The sequence below is a fragment of the Bidens hawaiensis genome, unplaced genomic scaffold (assembly GCF_021521415.1).
Source record: "Bidens hawaiensis isolate Kalapana, Puna unplaced genomic scaffold, B.hawaiensis_p1.1 tig00006773_1, whole genome shotgun sequence".
NCBI classification, from domain to species: Eukaryota; Viridiplantae; Streptophyta; class Magnoliopsida; order Asterales; family Asteraceae; genus Bidens; species Bidens hawaiensis.
In genome coordinates this window covers 606872-629120 of record NW_027491462.1, presented here as the reverse complement: position 1 = coordinate 629120, position 22249 = coordinate 606872, and the positions used below count along the sequence as shown (strand labels likewise).

Sequence of the window (22249 nt, the reverse complement as noted above, 5' to 3'; positions counted from 1 at the left end):
ACAAATATCCAATGTTTAATAAGTCTTAAAAATCATAGATAAATTTTCCATTTTTTGTATTTAGTATAAGACTATTATGACAGTTGAACAACAGTGTGTTTACAAGGATATCATGAAAGTTGTTCAAAAAGGAAAATATAGTGTCTTTTTTTTGTTTATAATCTAGGGTTTAGGGTATGGGGTGAAAAACATTTTTGTGAAACATTTTAACTACATCCTTCAGATCTAAAGGCCTCATTGTTTTAAATGTTGCTTCGAGTGGTATTGCTTTTTACATTAATTATCTTTTATTTTATTTTTATTAAATTATGCATTAACTTATACCGTGTAATACACGAGGTTCTAAAGCCAGTGTTATTATTATTGCAAAATCTTGAAACAGATTGTCTCCAAACGAAAATAGGAATAAAAATAAAAAAAGAATGGGGTGAGAGAAGCTCGAACTCTCGACCTCAGGATCACCCTATTGCTATGAGACCTACGCGCTAGCCAACTGCGCCACCACCCCTTGGTGATTGCAGTAATTATCTTAATATTAAAGTAAACTTGTCTCCGGTAATTGTTTAAAAACTGGTTCATTTGCTTTCAAAGATCCATCGTGTGCAACCATGGAGAGCAATTTCGATCAGGTAGAATAATAGAACCCTAACCCTAACTTTAACTACTCCTGATTACCATTTGCAAACTCAGTTGTTGTTGTTGTTGTTGTTGTTAATGTATGAAATTAACAGGATATGATAAATGCAATATTCAAATTCGTTTGGAGCAAGAAGGCAATCGGTAAGTAATTACTTCATTCATTTCATTTTCATTTACATTTACATTTTGCACTTGTTTCAGATCGCGAGAAGATTGAAGACGCCGATACCTCAAAGGCCGAGGTCTAATTATCTATATCTATCTCCATTTCATTATCGATCTCTTATACATACTGATTCCATTTTGCTATGCAGGAACCTCCAAGAGGAACCGCTCTACTTCCGGTAAGCATACTTCATATTTATTATAATTAATTAATATGTTATTTCCAGTAATCACTCCTGTCTACTGTTGCTGCAGCTAATCCGAATGCTGCGAGGCTAAGTTGTCAACTACTTACACTATTTGTTACAGGTACTACTTTATTGGACAGCTTATTACATTTTTAACCACCAGTTTCTTATTGAAGAGGTAGGTCCCAACAGAGCCCAGTTGGACCCGCAAGACTCACCTTGAACAGGGACGTCTGCGCAACGACCAACTGCTTCCGCAGGACCCACCATGCTCTGAGAAGACCTTACGCGCAGTACGCCAGCTGTACCCGCAGGGAAAGCCTCCCAATGGTGAAGTACCCCGCTTGTTCCCGCAGTTGCGGATACAAGCCATCAGGGAAGGCTACCCGCACTGATAGCAAGGCTACACGCACAAGGCATTAACTCTTGCTACTTCAGTAGTCACATGAAGGAATGAGCAAGGCGGGAATACTCCCGCCCAAATGAGCCAGTCCGTATGCTTCTGGAAGATCTTTTGTACTATACCTACCAAGGTATGGGCAAAACAGACGATCTGACCAGAGCAGCCCATGAACCAATCACAGGGTGACAGCTCACCGACAACAGTACGAGGAGGAGCACCCTCTAGTACTGTTTCACTATTAGCCGCTGCCTACTCACCAACCCTTACTATGGGACGTGCGCAGCCTACAGTTGGTGGAACAGTGCATAGCCGGCAGTAAAGGAACAGTATACAGCCGACCTTGTCACTGTCGGCCGCAGCCTATCCACCAACCAGCATGGCTTGTGCGTAGCCCACTGTTGGTAGAACATGAATACTATTCAGCCGGCTGTACCTTCTAGGAAACCTACCTTCGGCTATAAATACTCCAACACCTTAGAATGGTAAGGACATCATCTGATATCTCATTATCTTATCTTCTCTAGCAATCTCTCAATATACACTTGTATTCAGAGCAATCTAGTCTGATTCTCACGCCGGAGGGTGGTCACAAGGGGAACCCCCCCCCCTTCTCAGTGACGAGCTTACGGTGTCTGTTTTGCAGGGTACCTGAAGAACAACTTTCTTTGCTGGACCTCATCCTCGTGGGAAACATTACTTAACCCCCAGATTATCCGTAATCTACCCGGGGTCACTTAGTGTTTCTTCATTGGCGCCATCCGTGCATAAAAGCTAGAACTAATTCTTAGTTTTTTTCAAAATTTCTGAAGAAATGGTTAACGTTACTCCGGTCCCAAGGCCAGTAAGCGACCAAGAAACCCCGGTAACCACAACCCCAGCAACTGGGGGGAACACCGGCGGTTATACAAATTTTATGAACACTACCCCGGTTACCCAAGCCGGGACAAGTGCAGTAAACAATATTTCACTGGGGTTCACTCATGCCCAGTTGGAGAAGCGGACGAGGGTCCCTCGCCAAACACTCGATCAAGTTAAGGCGTGGGCCGAAGCACGTCAGAAAGAGTTCCAAGCTGAGTTGGATGAACGCTTGCGTTCACTTCAACAGGCTGACGAATTCGGCAGTACTCGCCAACATCTCAACATGAACAGTGAGTGTGAGTACTCGGACGATGAGCGGGAAGAATCCGATACCGACGCAAACCCTCACCATAAGGCAAAAGGGAAGCGTAAGGAAGCGGACTTCCAACCGACAAGGAATTTTGGAGAAACCTTTAAACCAACGAACGCGGGGAGAAACCCACGTGACTTCTCCAATACATATAGACCAACTGCTGCAAATACAGAAAAGTCCAAGTTTGCAAGGGACATTGCGGAAGCAATCGCCCCGAGAAGTGCCAAACAAATGTCCAGCATCGGCACTTACGATGGTCTATCCGACCCAGACGACCACTTGAACAGATTCATTGCGGGGGGAACCGTCAGTAGCTGGACGGAACCCACGTGGTGTTATATGTTCCAGATGACTCTGGTTGGAGCGGCCAGGGCATGGTTCGATCGTTTACCGGTCCACCACATCTATGATTGGGCGGACTTTCAGAACAAGTTCAGCCAACACTTCAGCCAACAGAGGAAATATACTGAAGAACAGTGGACGATCCTCAACTGCGTTAGAGAGGAGGATGAATCTTTACTAGACTTCATCACTCGCTTCAACTCCAAAAAGCAGAGTCTGGGCAACATAAGTGAAGATCTTGTTCGCGCCGCTTTCATCCAGGGCGCCGAATACCCAGAGCTTATCCGCACATTGACGGGTAAGGACGGCATGCCGTCCACATGGGATGCCATCATGACGGCGGCCAAGCGCTTTGCCGAGACGGAGAAGCAACTGGGGAGGGATCTTCCCCAGAGTACACACCTCTACACGCAAAGGACTAGAGAAAACAATGTTCGGATCGCCCGGCAGAACAAAAAGAGGAAGCTAGGTATTTGGCAGTCAAGGGTAAACTTTGACACCTCATCCAGCTCTCGCCCTCTTGTTGGCGGAAGGGATAACACACACCCTTCAAGCCGAAAACACCGGTGGACGCCACTCACCAAAAGCGTCACGGAGATATTTGCCACCGAAAAACTACCATGGCCAAAAGCTCCAATGATCCGGCAGCGACCTAATGCGGATCAAGGCAAATCCTGTGACTTCCACGGGAAAAAAGGTCATAGTACGGAGGAGTGTACATCCTTGAAGGATATTGTTGAAACATTCGTCAAGGATGGAAGACTTGCACACCTTGTGGCATCAATCAAGAAGGGAGGAAGGAATGATAACCGGTATAGGGGCAACGGACGAAAGCCCGTTGACATCAGCATCAACATGGTTCATGGCAACATCAGAGGAAGAAAAAGGCGAGCGACAGAACCATGCGCGTGGAAGGAAGCTGAGGTGCGCTTCCCGCGAGTGCCAGGAGGACCCAGCAAAAAAGGCCCTATTGTCATCAAAAGCCAGCTGGGGCACTACATCACTTCCCGCACTCTTGCTGATAACGGCGCCTCGTCAACGGTGATGTACAGGCAGTTATTCGACAAGCTAGATGACGAAGACAAGGAACGCCTGGAAACGATCTACGCCTCGATGGAAGGGTTCGACGGCAGCACCAACACCCCCCTGGGTATCCTATCTTTCCCCGTCACTCTTACGGACGGGAATCACTCACGCACTGAAGACGTGGATTTTGTCGTGATGAGGAAGCCACACCACACATACGACATTCTCTTCGGAAGAGACGGGATGGCAAGATTCAACGCCGTGGTATCTTCAGTCCACGGCATGATGGGATGGCCAACAGCTGAGGGTGTAGCGATGATCACCGGCATTCCCCAGGTATGCATCGCATCTGTCTCATCTAAACCCAAACCAAAGATGGCTAAACCAACCATCACCGAACCGGAAAGATGGGCCTTCAACGGCAAATACCCTGACCAGGCCGTTACCATTGGCCCAACAGTTGTTGATCCCACACGCACCGTACTCAAACGCTTACTACAGAAAAACACTGACATCTTCGCGTGGACACCAGCTGACATGACTGGTGTACCCCAAAGTAAGGCAGAGCATAAGCTCAAATGCGATCCGGCTGTTACGCCAGTCGTACAAAAGCGCAGAGTAATGGGGCCAGAACAAACTAACGCGTGTAGAACCCAAGTCAAGGAACTCCTTGACGCAGGCATCGTACGCGTTAGCAGATATCAAACATGGGTTGCAAATCCCGTTATGGTACCGAAGAATAACAAACAATGGCGCATGTGCATAGATTTCAAGGACTTAAACAAAGCATGCCCCAAAGATTGTTATCCGTTACCCGAAATTGATCTTAAGGTGGATTCGTTAGCACCGTTTCGCCTTAAATGCTACCTGGATGCGTATAAGGGATACCATCAAATCCACATGGCCGTTGGTGATCAGGACAAAACCGCTTTTCGGACGCCCGATGGTACATTTTGTTATCAAATGATGCCATTTGGACTTAAGAATGCCGGGTCCACATACCAACGCCTGATGGACAACCAGTTTCATGCCCAAATTGGGAGGAACTTGGAAGTCTACATGGATGACTTGGTCATCAAAAGCCCTGACGCAGAAGCGATGTTGAAAGACATCGAAGAAACTTTCAACACGCTCAGGAAGATAAACATGAAGCTCAACCCGAGCAAGTGTGCCTTTGGAATGGAAGAAGGGAAGTTCTTGGGGGTCATCGTCACTAAAGATGGCTTTAGAGCGAACCCTGAAAAGGTCGAAGCCATTATCAAAATGGAATCACCTACTACCATCAAACAGGCTCAGACACTGAATGGACAACTAGTCGCACTTAATCGCTTTTTGGCAAACCACGCGGATAAGTCGTTTCCTTTCGTGTCAACGTTGAGAAACTGTTTAAAGAAAACGCACTTCCGCTGGACACCAGAAGCGGAAGCAGCTTTTCAGGAGATTCGGTCACGCTTGATCGAACTCCCAACGCTCACGGCACCAGAAGCGGGGGAGGGGTTAATCCTATACCTTTCCGCAACAGATAGAGCAACCGGGGCGGTCCTGCTAGTTGAACGGAAAGGCACCCAGATGCCAATCTATTATGTCAGCCGTATCCTAACAGACGTAGAAACCCGGTACTCTACCCTCGAAAAATTAGTCTTAGCACTTATACACGCTTCACGCAGGTTAAGACGATATTTCCAGGGTCACCCAATCACCATTTTCTCCAACTTCAAACTTGCAAACGTTCTACGCAAACCCGAGTTATCAGGACGCCTAGCCAAATGGGCAATTGAGTTGGGGGAATACGCGATAAAGTATAAGCCTAGACCAGCCATAAAAGGCCAGGTTTTGGCCGACTGGTTTTGGCCGACTTTATTGCGGAAGTGCCTGCATCGCGGGAAAAAGAGTGCCAGGAAGAGGCTCAACCCTCTCCAGCACAGGACATCAATGATGTCTGGCGACTCTACACTATGGAGCAGCCAGTAACGAGGGTTCAGGCGCAGGGCTGAAACTAACCAACCCAGCAGGCCAGGAATACACTTACGCTATTCGACTGGATTTTCCAAGTACGAATAACGAAGCCGAGTATGAAGCTTTCTTGGCCGGGCTGAGAATTGCGCGCAAGATGGGAGTGAAACACTTGGAAGCCCACGTGGATTCCATGTTAGTAGCCAATCAAATCAACGGGACGTACACGGCCGTGAACGACACAATGGCCCTGTACCTCGCACAAGCAAAAACCCTTATGCGCGATTTTAACGATTGCAAAGTCATACACGTCAAGCGTAGTGAAAACAAATCTGCGGATGCGTTAAGCAAGCTTGCATCATTAGCCTTCACCCACTTGGGAAAGGACATCCGCATTGAACTCCTCGAGGCACCTTCGGTCCCGCACAAGGAAATTTGTGTCATCCAAACCGGCACAGAAACGTGGATGACACCAATAATAAAATACCTTGCGGCAGGTACACTACCAGAGTCAAAAACACAGGCAAGAAAACTACGCTGTAAAGCACTGAATTATCAACTCATCGATGACATCCTTTACAGACGTAACTTTCTTGGCCCACTCTTAAGATGCGTGGACAACCAAGATGCTGACTACCTCCTAAGGGAAGTACACGAAGGCATCTGTGGAGTACACGCAGGTCCACGCGCTGTTGTAGCTAAGCTAAATAACGCGGGATACTTTTGGCCGGGGATGCATACGGATGCGCTGGCATACATCAGAAAATGCAGGTCTTGTCAGCTCTACGCACCCAACACGCACCGCCCGAAGAATGAACTTGTTCCGGTCACCTCTTCATGGCCATTTCAGAAGTGGGCCATCGATGTGACAGGCCCATTTCCTACAGCAGCAGGAAATGTTCAGTTCCTAGTGGTAGCCATCGACTACTTCACCAAGTGGATAGAAGCAAAATCCTTAGCCCAAACAACCGCGAAACATATCAAAAAATTTATTTGGGAATTTATTATTTGTCGTTTTGGACTTCCACAGAATTTGGTGAGCGATAACGGCACCAACTTTGCTGACAAGAAGCTACAAAAGTGGCTGGAAGAACTTCAAATCACCCACACTTTTACCTCAGTGGCGCACCCGCAGGGTAATGGTGAGGTAGAAAGAGCAAATAAGAGCATCGTCGAAGGCATAAAGAAAAGACTCTTGGAACACAGATCCGGCTGGGTGGACGAGCTTCCGCACGTCCTTTGGGCAAACAGAACGCTGAAAAAGGCCAGTACGGGAGAAACCCCGTTCAGTCTCACTTATGGCACTGAAGCCATGGTCCCGGTCGAATTGGTTTACCCTCACCAAGGGTCTTGATTCAGCCAGAAGACAATGATGCGGAAAGACGGTTAGACCTTATGCTAACCGAGGAACGCAGAGACTTAACCGCAGTGCGTGAAGAGAACTACAAGCGACAAATGCAAAAGTACTACATCACGCGGGTAAAACTCTGCAACTTCAATATAGGAGACTACATACTGCGTAACAACGAGGCTTCAAACCAACAACGCCCAGGAAAACTGGCCCCGGTCTGGGAAGGGCCATACATTATCAAAGAAGTTCTGGGAAAGGGCGCGTACCGGCTCGAAAGGCTCGATGGCACTCCCATCTCAAGAACATGGAATGGAGCTCAATTACGCAAATGTTATATGTAGATCAATTCCAAACTTGTAAAGAAAAGGCCTAGAGCCACTTCTAATGGAAATGATTCTCCTTTCACAATGTGTTGATAGCCTTACTTTTATACTTATGAACTTCCCACACTGATGTGCCGGTATTCACCGCATAAATATGGGAAGAAGTAAGTCGTTACGTGTGGAAGGCGGCAAAACCCGCATAAACACAAAACGGTAAAAATTTCAAAAGGAAAACTTCCACGCAGGTCAGATGTAGGCAAAGTTTAGCCATCCTAAGTGCAAGTGACGGTCTTACCCGCACAATCACGAACAAGGAGGCAAAACTTAAACCTATTATCTACCACGTTCAAAGGTTTAACTTATTCTAAACACTTAGAAAATTTCAAAGGAAAAGATGAGGAAAACTTCCACGCAGGTCAGATATAAGTAAAGTTAAGCCATCCTACTAAGTGTAAGTGACGGTCTTACCCGCACAATCATGAAAGAGGAAGCGAAACAAACTTATAATTTGCCACGTTAAAAAGTTAACTTATCTAAGTACTAAAGAAATTGCTAAGTTAAATCAAAACATGCGTAAAATAAACAAGGCAAGGAATTAACACAATCTTTATTCCATCAAAATTCAAATATTACAAAGATTGCTGGGTGCATACCCGCATACAAAAGAAGCTATACAAAAACAAAAATCTACGCTAATGGTGGAAAGGGATCTTCAGGATCAAGCTTCAGGACCACTTCCACTTGGACCCGCTCCATTAGTAGAGCGTGGTGGTTCAAGGAAAGCTTTAAGGATAGCTAGCCCATCATCAGCAGCAGCGACTTCGTTCACCTTCTCCACCACCGGATGCGGGAAGGCGGCATACTGGTTCACTGCTTGGTCATAAACAGCTTCAGTATCCACATCATACAAAGGGAAGTTGGAAGGCGGGATGCCTTTCTCAACGAACCCTAGACCAAGCAGGAAGCCGGCCTTTTCCCCATCCTCATGAGAAGCGTTGAGGGCTGCGCTCATAGCATCGTCATAAGACGTCTCTGTGAAGACCCGATGCACAACCTACAAAAAAGAAAAAATATAAGTATTAAAACCTTTTCTATTTACAAAGAAAAGCGTAAAGACATTATGAAGTTAAACTTACCTGAGACAACGCTTCTCGAAGAAGCCATTCCTTGGCAACCAGAGCTTCTTGGAGGGCGGCTTGAGCTTGGTTACGGGCGCGTTCGGCTTCACTTTTGTTGAGGTTGGCAAGCAACACTTTTTTAGCCGCAGCCTCTTCAACGCCCTTTAGCTTCCGCTCAGTCTGGTCAAGCACCCCCCTCTGGTCCAGGATCTCTTGAAGCTTCTTCGCGTCTTCCATCGCCAAGGCATCATGAGCCTGTTGGAGCGCCTCTAGTTTAGCTTTAAGTTCCTCATTCTCGAGGCGTAGAGGCTCAGCAACAGCTTCAGCCTTGGTGGCCCTTTCAGTTGCGTTCCGAGCAGTTTCCTTAGCCAGCCGAAGCTGTTCGTTAACAGCTTGGGCAGCCTTGGAACGGGCCTCGAGACGGGCCTGGACTTCAACTTCAAGGGCCTTGAACGCCTTCTCCTTCTCCGCAGCAGCCGCGGAGAGCCTCCTATTCTCCTCCCGGACAGCCCGCGCCTGAGCTGCTTCTTGGATGCGAGCTGCTTTTAACTTGTCGTTTTCACGACAAAGCAGCTCGACGCGCGGCTGCATCCGGGCCAGGAGAACCCGAAGCTCATTGGTTAGCCTACCCTCATGGTAGCTAGCCATGGCTTCCCCCAACGCACCACTGGGAGCTGCTTGACGAGCCCACTCCACGCACTCCACAGGTGTGCGAAGGGTTGTTCCTCGGCGGATGTTCCATCGTGGAACATACACTTCATTGGAATCCGACACTGCAAAAAACAAAAGGCAGTTAGGAAAAGATGATAAAAAAAAGGAGGAGGCCAAAATAACCCTACGCACCTGTAGGGTCAACAACAGGCCGATAGCCGCCAAACCCATCACCTGAACCCAAGGGAAATCCGTCCAAGAGATCAGGTAGATGGGAAGGAGGCAGAGGTTGGCGAGAAGCCCCATGCATACCTGAAGGATCGGCCGTCGTTGCCGATGACGGAGGAGGCATGGTGAAGGCCGCCGCGGTAGTAGAAACCAACGGAGGTGAACTCACTGTAGGTGAACTCACAACCGTGGTCGCCGCTGCGGATTCCGCAGAAAAAGTAACCGCCGGCTCAGTGAAAGATGCGGTAAATATGGCACTGACAACCGGCGGTGATGTCATCACAGCTGGAACAGTTGGCTCAACGGAGTGAGTAACTGAACCAGCGGAAGCAGGCGCAGCCGCCTGGGTCGTCGCCTCAGGTAGGCTGACCAAGCCTACCGTCATGGGTCCGGAGGTACTCCTCCCCGCTTCACCCTGGAATGCGGTAGCATCCACGCCTGCACAAAGAAGATAAGTATTAATGATGGAATGCTATGAAGTTAAAAATAAAGTTTGTACTTACGGGTTCTCTTGAGCCTAAAAGTGCGGACAGGCGGGGATGAACCCGATGGAGCCGGCTTCTTCACGCCGCTCACCGTTGTCTTCCTGGGCTCTACGGAGGTGACAGTCGTCGCAGCCTCCGGAGCAGTGGTCTTATCACCACCGGGGTTCCCCGCCACCTCCTCGCTCTCGGTCTCTGAATCAGACCGAGGCACCGGATCGGCAGTGGAGGCCACCTTCGCCTTCCCTTTCCCGCCGGCAGCCTTCTTCTTCCGCACCAACGAAGGACCATCTGCGGATTCCTCATCAGAACACAGGATTAGAGGAATTCCAGCAGAGGTTTCAACATTGAGGGGTCGAGGGTTGAATAACGCCTTACCTGGCCGCCTGGCGCTCAGGATCTCGTGGCCTGGCGGGGAGACCTCCACGAACCGATCCGCCGTCTGTGCAAGGATGGGCAACTCGTTCTCATCTAGAGCACGAGTACCCATCCGAGCGGGACTATCAGCCTCCCGCGGATACAGGAGCGACTGCAAGTCGTTCCCCTCTGAAATAAAAGACAACAGTTAGAAGACAAACATATAAAAACAAAGAAGACAGAGCATACCGTAAGGGACAGAGTTCAAACCGTATTCAAGGACGATCGGGATCTTTTGCGCCTCCGCATCCTTCCACACCCGGCTCATCCCGAGCATCACAATCCCGGACTCCGCAAAGCGGTAAACCGGAGATTGGACTCGGGATATCTTTGAAAACCATTCCGCCTCCTGGTAGTTGGAGGCGTGAAGGCTGGGGAGTGCTTGCCCATTCTTGAACTTCATGGCAAGGGGGATGGCGCGAGCGGAGATAAAAAAGAACTCCCGCTTCCATGAACGAAGACTGCGCTCGGTTGCGCAAATCTTCAAACCCTTGATCCGGGTTATCAGAGTATACCACCCCTGGATGCACCTCCAAGAGTAGAAGGTCATCAGGCGGTCGACGAAGGGCTCAATGCCCAGAATCCGGCACACCCACTCGAAGTGGCGAATCTTCGCGATCGACATCGGGTGCACCTCGGTCAGGTGTACACCGTGCCTCTCTAGGACACGGTACACAAACTTTGTCAACGGGAACCTAAGATTCCCATAGACAAAGAATGCAGCATATACCCCGATCTTGCCTCTGGGGGCATCATACACCGTCTGATGAGGTTCAGGAAAATCAGGCTCGAGAGACTCGAGCATGAACTTCCTGACGATGTACTGATATAGATCGACAGGCAGAGCACACTGGCACTCGCCAGCAGTACTCTTGTCATCGGCGTACACCCCAGCCTCCTGGGCTGTAGCCTCAAGATCGTGAGAAGACATCTTGCAGGTATGAAAAAGAGAACGATTTCAAGAGAATGCTCGACTGAAAAGGTGAGTATTCGCCGGAAATCGTTTTGAATATGAAGAGGAAAGTGAAAGTGTGGATTACAAAGGACCCTCTCCCCCTTTATATACTAATCGCAATTAATGCGATGAATTTAATGCGGAAGAGAGAGAAATCGCAGGTGCAATGAAACTATGACACGTGGCAAAAAGCAAGCTGGCAACAGCTGTTGAAAGGACGCGTGCCAGTAATTTTGCGGCCACGCGCCCAAAAATTCGCGCCCACGCGCCTGAAAAAGCGCCTGGAATGACCATATACTGTCACGTCGTCATAACTTCCTGCACGTCCTGACACTGTCAGAAGAAACCGTCGGACGACGTTTCAATAGTTTGGACTGTTCTTATCCTTTCACCAACTCTTCGAATTTCAAAATTTCAAAAAGATTCAAAAGCGGGAAAATACCCCTTACCTTGGCAACCAAGTAACTATAAGACAGGTGCGAGTAAAGTGTTAAGGCAAAACCCTTCACATACTTAGCACCCGCAGGAAATTGACGCCAGGAATACCTTGGAAGTAAAGTAACCGTAAGACAAGTGCGGGTACAGTGTCAAGGCAAAACCCTTCACATACTTAGCACTCCGCAGGGAATTCAAACCAAGAAGGATCTTCTGGGCCATGCTTGCGGAAACGGGAATAACATCCCCGCATGGCGGGAACGTCGAGAACTATATTGTTTGAAACTCCAAGAGGAATTGGTGGTTTTAACATAATTGATCACTATGTTGAAAACTACCAAAACCCCATGGAGAATCCACACAAGTAGGACTCAACGCTCCTGACTTGCGAGGAGGTTACAGACCTACCCGCTTCATACCCAAAAATCAAGCAGAAAAATCGGGAATTTCTGCGTGACATTAGGAAAACCGCGGGAAGAATCCCCACGGAAAACCTTAAAACTAAAAACCCTTTTCAAAACCCCTTGCTAGTCCAAAAGTTCACCTCACTTATTAATAATTCATGAGAAGAACATTGGACTGGGGGGACTTGAAGAGGTAGGTCCCAGCAGAGCCCAGTTGGACCCGCAAGACTCACCTTGAACAGGGACGTCTGCACAACGACCAACTGCTTCCGCAGGACCCACCATGCTCTGAGAAGACCTTACGCGCAGTACGCCAGCTGTACCCGCAGGGAAAGCCTCCCAATGGTGAAGTACCCCGCTTGTTCCCGCAGTTGCGGATACAAGCAATCAGGGAAGGCTACCCGCACTGATAGCCAGGCTACACGCACAAGGCATTAACTCTTGCTACTTCAGTAGTCACATGAAGGAATGAGCAAGGCGGGAATACTCCCGCGCAAATGAGCCAGTCCGTATGCTTCTGGAAGATCTTTTGTACTATACCTACCAAGGTATGGGCAAAACAGACGATCTGACCAGAGCAGCCCATGAACCAATCACAGGGTGACAGCTCACCGACAACAGTACGAGGAGAAGCACCCTCTAGTACTGTTTCACTATTAGCCGCTGCCTACTCACCAACCCTTACTATGGGACGTGCGCAGCCTACAGTTGGTGGAACAGTGCATAGCCGACAGTAAAGGAACAGTATACAGCCGACCTTGTCACTGTCGGCCGCGCCTATCCACCAACCAGCATGGCTTGTGCGTAGCCCACTGTTGGTAGAACAGGAATACTATTCAGCCGGCTGTACCTTCTAGGAAACCTACCTTCGGCTATAAATACTCCAACACCTTGGAATGGTAAGGACATCATCTGATATCTCATTATCTTATCTTCTCTAGCAATCTCTTAATATACACTTGTATTCAGAGCAATCTAGTCTGATTCTCACGCCGGAGGGTGGTCACAAGGAGGAACCCCCCCTTCTCAGTGACGAGCTTACGGTGTCTGTTTTGCAGGTCACCTGAAGAACAACTTTCTTTGTTGGACCTCATCCTCGTGGGAAACATTACTTAACCCCCAGATTATCCGTAATCTGCCCGGGGTCACTTAGTGTTTCTTCACTTATCAAGTTGTTAATGCAGAAGCGGTCCAACGAGCTGCTACTATTGCTGAAGCTGAAGGTGGAGACAAGATCGAACCGACGCACCTTGAAAGAGTACTTCCTCAGTTATTCTAGATTTTTAAGTACCGCTGAATGTGAACTTGTTATCTTTTATCATTTGCAATCTTCATACAATAGTACTTTCCATTGCGTGTTTGGTAGTGGGATAATATTATAATGTAGCTATAGTCATGCTTTAGATAATTATAAGTCACTGAATAAAGGAAAAACAAGCTGTTACTCTTGTACATTAAGTAGAAATAAGAAATTAAGAATAATAGCACACCGTTAAATACTTATTTAAACAATGAACCAGTGTCACATATGTAACATCACCTCCTCACTGGTCCTAATACTGAAACAGAAACAAGTCAACAGCTAACAAACAAGCATGATTTAAAAGTTAATTGGAACAGCAACTGAATGATCATTCTCCTTAATCGGTACAGCAACGGTACATTAAGAATTTCTCCATAGTCCGACCGCATTCTGAACACACCACCACCTCAGGAATCCCGCCACTAATCCCAGGAAGTATAAGTCGGTTGCAATGCTGAGGTGTATGCAATAAACTCAAGTAGGTGTTTAAAGCTGGGACAAAACCGTTCTCCTGGACATCTCTTTCCCATTTCTCGTACTCAGTTAAACTCGTTAACGCCAATTCTGAATTTGCCCTCACGATCTCGCTTGATCCTTTGCATATCAAAGCCCACCCTTTATCACTCCCATCAAAGCTCATCATGGTCATAACCTCTTTCATGATCGGGTCGCTTTCAAAATTTTTTCCTTGATGAATCTTGGAGTACAACATGCTTTCAAGGCGGGTCCAAAAGTACCACACGGATGTGGGGTCCGGCCACGTGTGGCTTAGTTTATCCGCACTGATTGCTGTACCTATTTTCCTTATTCTCTCTTTGTTTCCACTCTTTCCCACATAAACCATCTCCAACGGGATTCCTGCGGCTTTGGCAGTTTTTGATAATATCGCTGTAAATTTCCTGATCCATTCTAGATCATCTCCTCCATATAAGCATATGTATTTGTCTTCAGCAATCTAGCAATGTACAGTAATTAATATGATTATTAGGGCTGTAAACAAACCATTCAGCTAATAAACGAACAGACATTAAGGAGTTTTGTTCAATTAGCTAAATGAGCGGACATGAAAAAATGCCGCATTCGTTAATTTATGTTTGTGCACATTCAGTAATGTGTTCATTTAAGTTCGTTTTTTTATGTTTGTCCATTAAGGCCTTTTATATTTTCTAGTTTTTTATCCAAACATTTAAACTTTTTTATATTTTTTAATTTTTATTATTATACTAACTTAAGTCACTAGCCCTAAAGTTCTCTCACAATCTCGTTTCCCTCATATTACTATATATTATATATATAAACAATAACTTTGGTGCCGCAAGTGGCCTATTGGGCAACTTGGCGGCATGGTGTTGATCGATTAATTTTGCTTTTTTTTTTAGTTCAGTTAACATAATATACATAATGGAACTCGACTAAACGTCAATTTTTTTTGTTTTAGTTCCAGTACTATAACAAACCTGAAAGAAACTGACCGAGTTCGCGCAGACTCGTGGCCTTATTTAAATCCCATGACCGACAATACTCGGGATTTACCAATGCGCAGGTTTATCGACACCCCCTCCCCAAAATTGGTCGTTGGTCTACCTTAATTGTTATATTTTTTCGTTTTTTAGTTTTGATATCGCAACGTACGTAATCAAAATCGACTGAATTCGTGTCAAGTTACCGCCTCAATGCTCGGGACCGACAACGCTTGGGTTTTACCACCGCCCGGGTTTGCCAACCAAATAAACACCGTCTTAAATATTTTGTTTTATTATATGTTAGTGTTTTTGTATGTTAATTTGACGAATCAATTTTTTGGGTTTTAATGCTCAAATTTTACCAATGGTGTCTATATCGTAACGAGCGCGGTCGATGCTAACTGAATTCGTGTCGACTCATCATCGTAACGCTCGGGGTTTTACCAACACCCGTCCGTGTTTCAACGATGGGATTTTGCTAGTTGCCAACGCGCCGGGTCGCAAAACTAGTTCAAATTAATATATTTTTGCTTCTGTTTATTTGGGTTTGTTTGAAATGTTAGCGAACACAAACAAATCCATTTCCTTAACGAACGAACACGAATACGGAATTGGTTCGGTTATGCGCTCATGAACCGTCCGTTTGTCCGATAAAAGCTTAACAAACGAACACGAACAAGTCCTCGTTCGATTTGGTTCTGTTCGGTTTGTTTACAACTCTAATGATTATTAATTATAACTAAACTAATAGAGTGCAACCAAGTAAAGTAAATCAACTTACCCAACGTAGTATATACTGGTCAATGTGGTCAACCAATAACTCTAGTGTCCAAGATTCTTCCTTCCATAACGCATCCTCTTTCATGCTAGTAAAGGGGTAAGCAACATTCCTCCAAATCCAAACCATGTGGAATGCGTTTAACGATGCCACTTGCCCCTGTGGATCTAACGCGACCAAAATTGGTTTTTTTTCAAAATGCCACACTTGTTTGATGTAATTGATGACCGCTGGTTCTAGCAATGTAGGATGATGCAACATATGCCATGTCATCATTGATTGAAGCTGCTCAAGCTTGTGTTGATGTGATTGTGAATCATTCCATGTCCTCAGATTGTCCACAACAGGGACCCACACGACTTCATAATGAAGATCCGGTTGGATTCTAGAATCTTTGTAGATTTGAATGAGAACTAGAATCTCTTCATGGGAGATATCTAGGTCTGATATTAGTAGCAACACAGTCTTTTTCCTTAACACATCCACATTAACCTGTTTTAACCAATTGGTTAGTTAATGAAAACTAACTAAAGATCTAAAATAATGAAGGGTATTCAAAACTTTACCCTTGCTTTTGATGATCCATCAAGAAGTGGATGAATGTCATCCTTGGCACAAAAAAAAGCCTTGAGAATCTTCAAGTTGTCTAAGTGAGGCACTTCAAAGATTCGCACGAGCATGAGATAATATTCATCATGTTGCTTCTCCTCTGTAGCAATACAATTTATGAACATTAACTCTTTTTTTAGGACAATTATAATTTAAAAGTTAAAACTACAAAAAAAATGTAATTAACCTATGTGTTGCATGCAAAGGAGGAGGAGTCCTTTAAGGTGCTCATGAATATTCTGAACCTTGTGAGCCAAGCTTGAAAGTTCCCATGCCTCAGAGGTAGCCGAGATGTGCCTGCATTTATGCTTTTACCATATAACAGATGATATGTTGCTCATAATTTTCACATATTATTGCTTTAAATTTACGTTTGCACAACAAAAAGTTACAAATTTACATAAAACAATTGCATTCTTATAATAACATCTTATGCTAGCTTCCTTTTTAGTTTTATATTTTGGCATAAGCTACCCAACTAATTTAATTTATTACATAAAATACATTTTAAAAAGAAAAAAGGTTTAAACAAGTTCGCGGGTTTGACCTGAAACTCATTTGAGCCCGCTTATGCCAAACCCACGAATTTCTTGTTAGGTTCGTGTTATGTCAGAAATTCACACAATCACACCTCTAGTTATAGGATATGGTGTTTGAATGCGTTTTTGTTGTTTAAAGCTTTAATAATCGGATAACTAACTGAGTGTTTGCAAATTTTGATCATTTAGGACTCTAATACACGTTGTGAAAACTGATGGGTGTAAAAGCCCCTCAAATTAGGTTTAAAGAAGGGTAATTTGATCATTTAACTTTAGCTCTTGAAAATAAAAAAAAAAGGAGAAATCTATATAACTTACTCATAGTTCATGCCTAAAAGGCTTGTTAGCTGAGAAACACAAGCCACCATACTCTTGATGGCCCAATAAACTGCAGTTGGAACATGAGTCAAAGCTGTTGACTTTGGGTGTGTGTCATCTTGGAGATACTGATAAGGCAGGTTCTTGAATGCAATGATACATTTGGTGACATCCAACATAACCTTAATAAGGTTATTAACAGCATCAAACCGAGGTTTGATTGATTTGTAATGTTCCATGATGTTTGGCAACTGTTTAAGCAGCGCTACCGATTTAGCAAGCGGATTGGTGGCGAATAGTTGAGCCACCAGCCAAAACTCTCCAAAGTTTACTGCAAACGCTGCTAATGATATTACCACTTTGGCTTCCCATGGGTAGCTCGATAATATGTTGAGAATTGCCATTGTTGATGCATGCGCGTCTGGTCCACCCGAGCACTTGCAAGAAAACTGCGACAAAAGTATTAAGTGGTCTTGTTACTAGAAAGTAGAAATAGTGGTTTCAAGGATGTTTAGAAACTTTACACTATTTCAATAATCAATCAAGAGGTTTCTAATTTTCTATTCATAAGTATAAAACTTTGGTTAACTTACAAACCGTTTGGGCCGGATAAAACATAACCTAAATCGAACCAATATTTAGCAAGCGGGCCGGAATCACTACAATTAATTATCAATATATTGTAATTTACATGCATACTAACCTCACAAGAAATTTTATGGATGACATGAGCCAATCCATCTGGGAACCCATCAACATCTTCAAAGCTAGAGAAATCAGCCTTCTCTTCTTCAACCAATGCATCAATATGCCCATTTTGTATGCCCTACAGTCATAATAGACAAATTTTTTTTCCTAAATAAAGTGGCTTAGGAGGTTGTATGCATAAAACATACACATCTGGCAACTTTCAACCGGATTGACTGGTTTCTTCTGTTTGACCTAGGGGTGACAATTTCGGACACAACACTAAAATAATCATGTTTTAGGTTGGCATATGTAACCCTTTTTTTAAATGGGTCGTGTTTGAGTTGACCTGCTTAATTTAACGGGTTGTGTTTGGGCTGAATGTTTAACCTGTTTAGTTAAACAGGTCGACCCACCAACTTGTTTATGACCCGTTTACCATCTTTCACAACTCACTAATCCGATTAACATGTTTACAGCTTCATTATTAGATAAATGGGTAAAACGGGTCGTGCTCGGGTACACAACTTTAAGTTTGTGCGTGTTAGAGTTGATGTTTTTGACACAAATAAAACATACGGGTCATATTCGGGTTGAACAGTTCAACCTGTCAAATTGCCACTTTTACAAAATATAAGCATCTAAGAAGAATAAATTTACATACATTAATAACACCATCAATGTTTGCGGGAATGGCCCGTCGGAGCGTTTCTTCAATGATACTAAGAATGGGCCCCAGCTCAACATCACGCCCATCGGGTGAGTGGGTCCCGACAACTTGCTTCATCATTGCATTGTCATCAGTGGAACTGAACATTCGGCGGTCCTTCTTAACCGCATCCCTCTTTACCACCATCTGCTGTTGCTGCTGCATTTTTGGGCTGCCCTGTCAGACCGTTTGGGATCAAAGCAAGTAATAAGTTTGGTGTGTGGTTTTATGATTACGTGATACGTAGGCAGTATATAATGATGTAAAAAGATGGGGAATATTTGAAAGTGACAGTGGGATTAAGTACCTTCCGTGCATGTAGGTGTTAACCCTCAAAAGTAAAGCCTGTTTCTCTGGATAAGCATTTTGAAACTGGCGGGCCCCTATACAGTTAAGCCATGTTAGGGATTCTCTTATACTGGTGTTTTTACTTAGGATAGAAGAAATGACTATTTTATAGATTCATAAAATTGGAGTGAACTTTCGGATGCTGTGATGACGTCATGGCATGGTGGAACGGTGTGCTAGCGTGTTGGGTAATGACTACTGAGTCAAAATGTTTTGGTACAGGTTGATCCAGCCTATAAGCAGTTTTTGATTATCTATTTCTGAATTTTTATTAATAATCGATGTGTAAACTATGATTGCGAAACTATATTGCTGAAAATAATAAGAAGTATGTTTTGCTAATGTGATTTAAAGGGATTTAATTAAGCATTTTCTTCGATACCAGACTCACACACCCTGCCTGCACCTTTGTCATGAATGTGCCTTGAATCACCGCTGACTTGTTAGTGGTATATCATAACTTAAAAATCGACCCACTTGTAATTAAATGGTTCGAAGTTGTCGCCTTTTAATAGACTAAGCAAACATGTAACTCGACATAGTTGCCTCCCAAATTACTTACGGTTTGGTTTCTTGTCTCACCACCATATACTCAACTCCGTGTAAGTACTTAAAACTTTTCAATTTCAAAGAACCTGTTAGTCCCATGGTCTGGATCTAATTAAGTTCGTCTCGTCTTCTTTACCTGATGATTATCGGTGTAAAAAGATTGTCTCGGTGTTAAAGATAGATCTACAGTCTCACTCATGTACGTTTACATTTGCCGGGTGTGATGTTTTAAAATTATGGGTGGTTCTACCCGACGTAACTCGACCCATTTTGAGTTGTGATTTACTGTAACCAAACTAAACATACATATCAAAGTGATTATAGTAGATAATTTTTTTTTAGAACGAAATGTATTGGATAAGTTGGCAATTGCAATCCTTGGTAATTCTATGGTATGGTGTACATAAACCCTTGAAACCGATCAGACAACTTGAATCAATACAAACCGACTGCTTTGGTCGTATGGAGGGGCTTTAAAACCAGTGTAAAACCCCTTTGAAGCCTGGTTCATTTAGCTGTTCACTATGGAGGGGCTTTAAAACCCCGAGAAAATCCCCAAAATGGCTCATCTTTAAAATGAGATTCCAAATTTGTCCCTCCAAATTCAAGTTTCTAGTTTTGTTCTATAGTTATCTTGTCGCCGCCGACGTGTTACTAAACGAACAGGAGAACGACACATGGCCGGAATCTGGCCGGAATAGGTCGTCGACAATGTGTTATCGAGGCCATTTCATGGCAGACGATTTGTTATACATGTTCTTGTTCACGGCGTTAACGCCGGGCTGCCATACCTGACACCCGTGTTCACATCGTCGGCGACGGCTTACCGGATCTCATGGTCGGCAACTTGTTGACAAAACATAGGGTTAAAGATGCATTTCTGATGCTAACGTAGGGTTGAAGATGCATTTCTGGTGCTAACACAAGGTTGAAGATGCGTTTCCGGTGCTAACGTAGGGTCGACAAAACTGGCCACGTGTCATTCTCCGGTTCATTTAGTAACACGTCGTCGATATTCCCTAGCACGTCGTCGGCGATAAGATAACTATGGGACAAAACTGGAAACTTGAATTTGGAGGGACAAATTTGGAATCTCATTTTGAAGATTGGCCATTTTGGGGGTTTTCCCTTAAAACCCCTTCACGTCATCGCCACGTAGGAAACAGGCTTCGAAGCCCTTCTCCATAATGTCCCGCTATGGAGCCCCTTTGCCGCCACAATATGCATATACAGATACATGTATGTGTGTGTATGAGGGAGAGTGAAAAGCATGATGGCCCCACACATAATACTCCTTACCGCCGGTTGTCCGAACCCCCCCCCCCCTCCTTTTCTTTTACCACCCCCCGCGGTGTTCCCCTTCAGTACCGCCCCAAAACAACCCACTTTACCGCCCATAACGTGGAGCCTTATGATTTTGTTTTGGTGGTCCAACCAACGTTTTTGTACTTTATAAAAAAGAATCTCAAACATCTAAAATCGGCTAGTTTGGTGTGTCGTTTTTAAAACTATAGTTAGCAGACCATCCATTTTTTTTTTACCAAAACCAGTTGAACATTTATCTAAGTTTATTTGAACTCTTTCTTTCTTTCCTCTATAATATCGCAAGCGTTTCTTTTCCTGTCTTGAAAGTGAGAAGTTTCATCTATTTCTCTTTCAATAAAATGGGGAGCCACGAATTTATTAAATCTGGTTCGACCGATCGTGAAACCCAAAAAAACAGACCAATCCACCATTGACGGTCCAAAGTTTTTGAAACGAACGGGCGAGATGTCCTGTCAAATCAAATGGTTAGGTTTAGGTTTATAAACTTTGCCACTAAACCACTCAAACCCGATGCTTGTGTCAAAAGTAAAATAAAATATAGAAAAAGAAACACATGATTATCATGACATTGGAGCTTTAGTTGTAATATATAATAGACATCAAATCATTGTTGTTTCTTTTGCTTTCTTAATCTCCGCATAAAGCGAAAGGGGGAAATGGTGAATAAAGCCTACTAGTATCTAATGAGGTGGTTGAGACTAAAAATATGTGATTTTTTACTTTCAATAATCTGCTTGGTAATTAACTTGGATAGTAGGATGTCACAAGAACACATCTATATTATCCTTTTTAATAACTAATAATAATAAGTGAATGAATTATATAAAACTAGTTTTTTACCCGACGCATTGCGTCAGGGCAGTTGGCAAAACCACAACGTTGGTAAAACCCGAGCATTACGATGGTGACTCGACGTGAATTCAGTCGGTATAAATTACATTCGCTATTGTATTGACACCATTGGTCAAATTTTAAAGTTAAAACCCAAAAATTAATTCGTTAAATTAACATATAAAATATTAACATATAAAAAAACAAAATATTTAAAACGATGTTTATTTGGCCGGTCCCGAGCATTGAGGCGGTAACTCGACACGTATTCGGTCGATTTCGAGTACGTTTGTTACGATATCGGGGCTAAACAACGAAAAAATATTAAAATTGAGGTGGATCAACGGCCAATTGGGGTGGGGGGGCAATCGGTATAATTCGCGTTGGTAAAAACTGAAGCGTTGAGGTGGCGAGTCTACGCGAATTCGGTAGTTTCCATTAGCTTCGGTATAGTACCAGAACTAAAACAAAAAAAATAACGTTTGGTCGGTCTCCATTATATTTGTTATGGTAACTAAACTAAATAAAAAAACAAAAT

At 44.3% G+C, this 22249-nt stretch overlaps 2 protein-coding genes across 2 annotated transcripts; one reads left to right on the top strand and one right to left on the bottom strand.

The window, feature by feature from the left end:
* The first annotated feature begins 605 nt into the window (after positions 1 to 605).
* On the top strand, positions 606 to 13530 carry LOC143633525 (protein MHF2 homolog). The gene is made up of 6 exons (XM_077101815.1): positions 606 to 629; positions 732 to 780; positions 841 to 882; positions 945 to 983; positions 1060 to 1113; positions 13436 to 13530. Exons 1-6 carry the CDS (start codon positions 609 to 611, stop codon positions 13528 to 13530), a joined length of 300 nt encoding a protein of 99 aa, XP_076957930.1. The 5' UTR covers positions 606 to 608.
* A 239-nt stretch (positions 13531 to 13769) lies between these two features.
* On the bottom strand, positions 13770 to 18942 carry LOC143633507 (protein SIEVE ELEMENT OCCLUSION B-like). Its single transcript, XM_077101800.1, has 7 exons — positions 18613 to 18942; positions 17965 to 18087; positions 17262 to 17710; positions 16592 to 16701; positions 16362 to 16504; positions 15799 to 16287; positions 13770 to 14509 (listed from the first exon to the last, which is right to left on the bottom strand). Exons 1-7 carry the CDS (start codon positions 18820 to 18822, stop codon positions 13892 to 13894), a joined length of 2142 nt encoding a protein of 713 aa, XP_076957915.1. The 5' UTR covers positions 18823 to 18942; the 3' UTR covers positions 13770 to 13891.
* Positions 18943 to 22249: the final 3307 nt, after the last annotated feature.

Excerpts from the sequence above, each read along its gene's own strand:
- LOC143633507 (XM_077101800.1), bottom strand. The coding sequence starts at position 18,822 with ATGCAGCAGCAACAGCAGATGGTGGTAAAGAGGGATGCGGTTAAGAAG. Across the intron at positions 18,088-18,612 it reads ACATTGATGGTGTTATTAAT|GGCATACAAAATGGGCATAT; the intron begins GTATGTAAATTT and ends TTATGACTGTAG. Across the intron at positions 16,505-16,591 it reads CCTTTGCATGCAACACATAG|AGGAGAAGCAACATGATGAA; the intron begins GTTAATTACATT and ends GTATTGCTACAG.
- LOC143633525 (XM_077101815.1), top strand. The coding sequence starts at position 609 with ATGGAGAGCAATTTCGATCAG. Across the intron at positions 781-840 it reads TTGGAGCAAGAAGGCAATCG|ATCGCGAGAAGATTGAAGAC; the intron begins GTAAGTAATTAC and ends CACTTGTTTCAG. Across the intron at positions 984-1,059 it reads GAGGAACCGCTCTACTTCCG|CTAATCCGAATGCTGCGAGG; the intron begins GTAAGCATACTT and ends CTGTTGCTGCAG.